At 50.1% G+C, this 8,255-nt stretch overlaps 1 protein-coding gene across 1 annotated transcript; it reads right to left on the bottom strand.

Moving 5' to 3' along the window:
• Positions 1–1,247: 1,247 nt before the first annotated feature.
• On the bottom strand, positions 1,248–6,349 carry LOC127926751 (potassium voltage-gated channel subfamily S member 2-like). Its single transcript, XM_052512291.1, is given in 3 exon segments — positions 1,248–4,053; positions 4,055–4,759; positions 5,605–6,349. Coding segments are annotated over 2 exon segments (1,437 nt in total). The 5' UTR covers positions 4,720–4,759; positions 5,605–6,349; the 3' UTR covers positions 1,248–3,281.
• Positions 6,350–8,255: the final 1,906 nt, after the last annotated feature.

Raw genomic sequence — 8,255 nt, 5'->3', positions numbered from 1 at the left:
CAATAGGCCGATACACTGACCGGACAGAATATTAGGAACACCTGCTCTTTCCATGATAGGCTGACCAGGTGAATGAGGAGTTCCTATAGGCCGATACACTGACCGGACAGAATATTAGGAACACCTGCTCTTTCCATGATAGGCTAACCAGGTGAATGAGGTGTTCCAATAGGCCGATACACTGACCGGACAGAATATTAGGAACACCTGCTCTTTCCATGATAGGCTGACCAGGTGAATGAGGAGTTCAATAGGCCGATACACTGACCGGACAGAATATTAGGAACACCCGCTCTTTCCATGATAGGCTGACCAGGTGAATGAGGAGTTCCAATAGGCCGATACACTGACCGGACAGAATATTAGGAACACCCTTTCCATGATAGGCTGACCAGGTGAATGAGGAGTTCCAATAGGCCGATACACTGACCGGACAGAATATTAGGAACACCCGCTCTTTCCATGATAGGCTGACCAGGTGAATGAGGAGTTCCTATAGGCCGATCCACTGACCGGACAGAATATTAGGAACACCTGCTCTTTCCATGATAGGCTGACCAGGTGAATGAGGAGTTCAATAGGCCATACACTGACCGGACAGAATATTAGGAACACCTGCTCTTTCCATGATAGGCTGACCAGGTGAATGAGGAGTTCCTATAGGCCGATACACTGACCGGACAGAATCCCTTAGGAACACCTGCTCTTTCCATGATAGGCTAACCAGGTGAATGAGGTGTTCCAACCTTGGCCGATACACTGACCGGACAGAATCCCTGTGGAACACCTGCTCTTTCCATGATAGGCTGACCAGGTGAATGAGGAGTTCCTATAGGCCGATACACTGACCGGACAGAATATTAGGAACACCTGCTCTTTCCATGATAGGCTAACCAGGTGAATGAGGTGTTCCAATAGGCCGAACTCAATACTGACCGGACAGAATATTAGTTTACACCTGCTCTTTTCTTTTTGTATGAATTCAATATTTCTTTCTAAAAGAGAATCCTCACTTTGGTCTTGAATGAAACTGATATTTTTGGGTCGTTGCTGTGGAACAAAACCACTTACTGTTTCTTTAATATGGGTTTTAGACATCTGAAGGAATCAATATGTATTGATCTTTAATATGGGTTCTAGACATCTGAAGGAATCAATATGTATTGATCTTTAATATGGGTTTTAGACATCTGAAGGAATCAATATGTATTGATCTTTAATATGGGATTCCAGACATCTGAAGGTATCAATATGTATTGTATCAATCTTGTATTGATCATCTCATTGCAGTACAACAGTTACACATCAACAGTACCTCATAACAGGAGAACATGAGAAAAGCTCTACTTTGGACAAAATCACAATGACTAAACTTTAGGGGACACTTAGTGACTAGTGATGAACCCCATGGCCTAGGGTTGACCCCTAGTGATGAACCCCATGTCCTAGGGTTGACCCCTAGTGATGAACCCCATGTCCTAGGGTTGACCCCTAGTGATGAAGTCCATGACCTAGGGTTGACCACTAGTGATGAAGCCCCATGTCCTAGGGTTGACCCCTACTGATGAACCCCATGTCCTAGGGTTGACCCCTAATGATGAACCCCATGTCCTAGGGTTGACCCCTAGTGACTAGTGATGATGTCCATGACCTAGGGTTGACCCCTAGTGACTAGTGATGATGTCCATGACCTAGGGTTGACCCCTAGTGATGAACCCCATGTCCTGGGGTTGACCCCTAGTGATGAAGCCCATGTCCTAGGGTTGACCCCTAGTGATGAAGCCCATGTCCTAGGGTTGACCCCTAGTGACGAAGCCCATGTCCTAGGGTTGATCCCTAGTGATTGGTGATGAAGTCCATGACTTAGGGTTGACCCCTAGTGATGAAGCCCAATGTCCTAGGGTTGACCCCTAGTGATGAACCCCATGTCCTAGGGTTGACCCCTAGTGACTAATGATGAAGTCCATGACCTAGGGTTGACCCCTAATGATGAACCCCATGTCCTAGGGTTGACCCCTAGTGACTAGTGATGAAGTCCATGACCTAGGGTTGACCCCTAGTGATGAACCCCATGTCCTAGGGTTGACCCCTAGTGATGAAGCCCATGTCCTAGGGTTGACCCCTAGTGATGAAGCCCATGTCCTAGGGTTGACCCCTAGTGACGAAGCCCATGTCCTAGGGTTGATCCCTAGTGATTGGTGATGAAGTCCATGACTTAGGGTTGACCCCTAGTGATGAAGCCCAATGTCCTAGGGTTGACCCCTAGTGATGAACCCCATGTCCTAGGGTTGACCCCTAGTGACTAGTGATGAAGTCCATGGCCTAAGGTTGACCCCTAGTGATGAAGTCCATGACCTAGGGTTGACCCCTAGTAATGAACCCCATGTCCTAGGGTTGACCCCTAGTAATGAACCCCATGTCCTAGGGTTGACCCCTAGTGATGAAGCCCCATGTCCTAGGGTTGACCCCTAGTAATGAACCCCATGTCCTAGGGTTGACCCCTAGTGATGAAGCCCCATGTCCTAGGGTTGACCCCTAGTGATGAACCCCATGTCCTAGGGTTGACCCCTAGTGATGAAGCCCCATGTCCTAGGGTTGACCCCTAGTGATGAACCCCATGTCCTAGGGTTGACCCCTAGTGATGAAGCCCCATGTCCTAGGGTTGACCCCTAGTGATGAACCCCATGTCCTAGGGTTGACCCCTAGTGATGAAGCCCCATGTCCTAGGGTTGTGACTTGTCCTGCACTGTGTCCTTTATTGAAGACTTGTTAATGTCCGTCCTAATGAATAGACCCCAACACACCACGGCAGTAGATTATGTTGTCAGACTATCGGCTTCTCTTCTGTCTGATGATGAACCACACTGTTAAAACACTTGAGGTGAATGAAAAGGTGGAAGAGGAAAATCATTGGGAGAATCTCCATTGTTTTTCTTTGATTCCTTGTGTCCTCTCTCCTCGGAAAAGCCCATTGGATTAGAAAGGTCAGAGGGGAAGGGCCTCTGGCCTTCTCATCCAATAGGATTTGAGAAGAACGTAAAAGAGAGAGAGAGAGGATTCGATGAGATTTCTCCCAATAGAAAGGTTGTGATGTTGGTTGGCCCGCCCACTCCCTCCCTCGCCTGTCAGTCAAACTAAACTTCAGCTTCCCATTGTAGCTCTATTCAATGACAAGGTCTACACAGAAACAGCTCTACCTCTTGCACCACGTTTCTCCTCTCCTTCGGTCACGTCCTTATAAGGCCAACGGGGGGGAGGGGCAGTCTGTTGATCCTCAGATCTTAATGTATTGACATCTCGTTCAGACTGTGTTCACTGGGTAAACTCCGGTTGATATTGGACAGACTGGCCATGAGAGATTTCACCTTGTGTGCATAGTAGTTCCTCAGATTGACAGAGGGAAGGTTATCTTTGATCTCCTGGTCGAAGTCACAGCTGCGCATAGCGATCTCTAACTGTTTCTGTCTCTTGTAGAAGAGGGAGAACTTGTTGAATATGAGTGTGATGGGAAGCACAACCACCAGGATGCCTGCCAGGATACAGGCCGAGGCCGTCACCTTGCCGGCTATAGACACCGGGACCACGTCTCCGTACCCCACCGTGGTCATGCTCACCGTGGCCCACCACCAGCATGCCGGCACGGTAGAGAAGTCCTCGCTGTCCTTCTCCACGGTGTAGGCCATGACGGAGAAGAAAGACACGCCCACCGCCAGGTAGAGCAGTAGCAACCCCACCTCCTTGTAGCTGTTTCTCAGCGTGGCGCCCAGAGAGCGCAGACCCGTGGAGTGACGCGCCAGCTTCAGGATACGGAAGATCCTCATCAGGCGTAGCACCTGTGCCACGCGCCCCAGATTGGCCAGCGCCGGGCTGCTCTCGGCCACCAGGTCGATGACGAGCGTCAGGTAGAACGGTAATATCGACACGAGGTCTATGAGGTTCAACGGATGCTTGAAGAAATGGATCAGATCTGGGGCGACTGTGAACCGGGCCGCCAGCTCCAAGGTGAACCAGCCGATACCAAAGTGTTCCACCGTTTCAAACCTGGGGTCCTCGCGGCGTCCCCTCCCTGTCCACCAGGGTGAACTCAGCCATGCTGTTCATGCACATGGCGGTTATGGAACCCAACACGACCAGGATAGAGAGGATACTGATGACTCGGCTGGCGACGGAGTAACCCGGGTTATCCAGGATCAACCAGATGCGCCTCCGGACGCTCCCCAACGGCTGCTTATCGAACTTAGTGGCGTCGTTGTAGAACTCTAGAATCTCGTCGAACGATGACGTGGTGCTGCCCTCGTCGCTCCGGCAGTCGTCCCAGTCCTCCGCGCGGTCGGGATCCATCTTTCGGCAGTGGTAGGCGCCGCTGCAACACGAGTCGATGAAGAATTCATTGATGCCCCAGTACTCGATCTCCTGGCTGAAGGAGAAGATGCACAACTCTGCCATGACGTGGAGCTTCCCGGTGTTGTAGAAATTCAACACGTAAGGGAAGAGAGCCGGGTTCCTATCGAAATAAAACTCCTTTTCCGTGTCGTCGTAGTCGTCGCAGAGTTCTAGTATCGACTCTTTCGATTGGCACTGTAGCAGCCGAGCCAGACGGGTCTCCGGGAAGCGAGACAGAGTGTTGGAGAACAGCCTCTTCTTGAACCCTCCCACGTTGATGCGCACGGTGTGATCCTCATAGGCTGCTGTCAGCTCCTCCAGGCTTTGACCCGTCATGTCTGGCGAGGGGTGAAGGGACTGGGGAGTGGAGAAGTACCTGCAGAGAGAGAGAGAGAGAGAGAGAGAGAGACAGAGAGAGAGAGAGAGAGAGAGAGAGAGAGAGAGACAGAGAGAGAGAGAGAGAGAGAGAGAGAGAGACAGACAGAGAGAGAGAGAGAGAGAGACAGAGAGAGAGACAGAGAGAGAGAGAGAGACAGAGAGAGAGAGAGAGAGAGAGACAGAGAGAGAGAGAGACAGAGAGAGAGAGAGACAGAGAGAGAGAGAGAGAGAGAGAGAGAGAGAGAGAGAGAGAGAGAGAGAGACAGAGAGAGAGAGAGAGAGAGAGAGAGAGAGAGAGAGAGAGACAGAGAGACAGAGAGAGAGACAGAGAGACAGACAGAGAGACAGACAGACAGAGAGAGAGAGAGAGAGAGAGAGAGAGAGAGAGAGAGAGAGCAGTTTGAATCCCCTCATTGCTATGAGAGAGAAAACATGGACAGTCAGACATCATAACGGGTTCCTCCTTAATCGATTCCCTTCAGGAACCAGAACCAGAACAAAACAAATACAGGAAGAAATGGGGGTGCTTTATCACATGACACAACAGGTAAATTATACAGTGTCTCTGAATGAGATCACACACTCTGGTCGTTTAGTAACGTGTTGCGTCTTTCACATTACAACATCACGTTGGATTTCCCTCAACATCTCACGCCGCGCTTGTGCGCACTTGCTACAATAAAGGAAAATAACCCGAGTCAAACAGTTGTGTTATTTTTATATATTTTATTTTTTATCTTGGCTAGGCTACCTCTATGCATTAAATAATACACCAATCAATGCGTGTAATACTGTTGTATTATAACGGTACAATATACTACAAAAACATCACATATTCCTTACTTTATTCAACGCCCTTTTCCCGAGTCTCCTACACAACGCGTCTGCATATCAGCTCCTACGAGGGCATTGTGTTTCACGGAGCTGCTGAGCAACTTGGATAGACGTAGATAGATGCCTCCTTCCTCTCTGTGCCTCCTCCAGCTAGCGTGGAAGACTGAACCAATGCTCTCTCTCTCTCTCTCTCTCTCTCTCTCTCTGTCTCTCTCTGTCTGTCTGTCTGTCTTTCGGTCATGCGTTACTGACCAGGTTAGATAGAGGGTTTCAACGGAGCCGTCAGCGCGGAACAAGGTTGTCTGTCTCTCTCTTCTCCAGACATAAAACGTGTCCGCTCCACAGACAGACTCCCCCATAGACTATTTACATCGTTAAATCATGAGCGCTCGCGCCATACATCTTCATCTCCCGTTGTAAACTAACACGCTCCAGATGCTTCCGTTTCCGTAGTGAGGGAATTCCTCGGATGAATCTCCATTGTGACGTCGAGTAGCGAGCGGTTCGACCTCAGGTCTGTCGCGGTGCAGTAGCAACCACTTTCTGTAAACTACCGTTCAGCCCTCGCCTTCCCGAGCGAATTCAACACCTCCCTCTTCTCGGAGAAAGGTGCAGAAAGGACCGACTCCTTTACTCTGCTCTCCGCGAGGGAGGAGAAGTCACGAATCATTAAAAGCGTGTGCGCCCGAGCGTTATACAGAGGCCGTCATCTTCAAAATGAGGTAACCGTTCTCCGTTAACGGGCAGAGAGGGCTCTCCAGCTGAGCCTTTAGTGAAGACGGATGAGACGTGTAAAGGTTAGGATTGATTCGTGAGGCAGAAAACGTGGGTTTGTTTTGAACTAATCCGTTGTCAAAACAATTGAATGATTAGATATCATTGTACTCTGACTGGTTAGAATTTCAGTGTGTCTGAATGATGGATTCGTGTTACACGCAGGAATAGGATTATATGAAATCAAAACTACAGTTTAGAATATATATATATATACATGGGACTTTTAAATCCCCTGTCCCCATTGGTGCACAAGATAACCCGTCATGTCTCAGAGGAGCCAGAGGGAAGTCACTGGATGTTTTCTCTCTCAGGACGTAGACACATATGATCATAACCCCACCGTCTGGACGTGATCCGTCCACTTACCCAGAAACCATTTCTCTATGGATGTTTTCTCTCTCAGGATGTAGATCCTAACCCCACCGTCTGGACGTGATCCTTCCACTTACCCAGAAACCATTTCTCTATGGATGTTTTCTCTCTCAGGATGTAGATCCTAACCCCAACGTCTGGACGTGATCCTTCCACTTACCCAGAAACCATTTCTCTATGGATGTTTTCTCTCTCAGGATGTAGATCCTAACCCCAACGTCTGGACGTGATCCTTCCACTTACCCAGAAACCATTTCTCTATGGATGTTTTCTCTCTCAGGATGTAGATCCTAACCCCACCGTCTGGACGTGATCCATCCACTTACCCAGAAACCATTTCTCCATGGAGATTATATATATATAACCAAGCATACTTCACCCAGCACATCCATATGAACAGTCACAGACCCTTCTAGCTTCACCCAGCACATCCGTATGAACAGTCACAGACCCTTCTAGCTTCACCCAGCACATCCGTATGAACAGTCACAGACCCTTCTTTGTGTGACAATTGAGTTGGAAATATGTCTGAGCAGACACACATCTCTTACCACTTTTCTACTCTCGTCTTGTCTTGTCTCGTCTCCTCCTCTCCTCTCCCCTCCTCTCCTGTACTCTCCTCTCCCCTCCTGTCCTCTCCCCTCCTCTCCTCTCCTCTCCCCTCCTGTCCTCTCCCCTCCTCTCCTGTCCTCTCCCCTCCTCTCCTGTCCTCTCCTCTCCCCTCCTGTCCTCTCCTCTCCCCTCCTGTCCTCTCCTCTCCCCTCTGTCCTCTCCCCTCCTCTCCTGTCCTCTCCCCTCCTCTCCTGTCCTCTCCTCTCCCCTCCTGTCCTCTCCCCTCCCCTCCTCTCCTCTCCTCTCCTCTCCCCTCCTGTCCTCTCCCCTCCTGTCCTGTCCTCTCCCCTCCTCTCCTGTCCTGTCCTCTCCCCTCCTGTCCTGTCCTCTCCCCTCCTCTCCTGTCCTCTCCTCTCCCCTCCTGTCCTCTCCCCTCCTCCTCCTCTCCTCTCCCCTCCTCTCCTCTCCCCTCCTCTCCTGTCCTCTCCTCTCCTCTCCTGTCCTCTCCCCTCCTGTCCTCTCCCCTCCTCTCCTCTCCTCTCCTCTCCTGTCCTCTCCCCTCCTCTCCTCTCCCCTCCTGTCCTCTCCCCTTCTGTCCCCTCCTGTTCTGTCCTCTTCCCTCCCCTGGTCTGCCAGTAGTGCCCTATATATAGGGCCATGGTCTGCCAGTAGTGCCCTATATATAGGGAATAGGGCCATGGTCTGCAGTAGTGCCCTATATAGGGAATAGGGCCATGGTCTGCCAGTAGTGCTCTATATATAGGGAATAGGGCCATGGTCTGCCAGTAGTGCTCTATATATAGGGAATAGGGCCCTGGTCTGCCAGTAGTGCCCTATATATAGGGAATAGGGCCATGGTCTGCAGTAGTGCTCTATATATAGGGAATAGGGCCATGGTCTGCAGTAGTGCCCTATATAGGGAATAGGGCCATGGTCTGCCAGTAGTGCTCTATATATAG

This window comes from Oncorhynchus keta, unplaced genomic scaffold, assembly GCF_023373465.1.
Source record: "Oncorhynchus keta strain PuntledgeMale-10-30-2019 unplaced genomic scaffold, Oket_V2 Un_contig_8159_pilon_pilon, whole genome shotgun sequence".
NCBI classification, from domain to species: Eukaryota; Metazoa; Chordata; class Actinopteri; order Salmoniformes; family Salmonidae; genus Oncorhynchus; species Oncorhynchus keta.
This window is presented reverse-complemented; position numbering and strand designations above follow the sequence as displayed.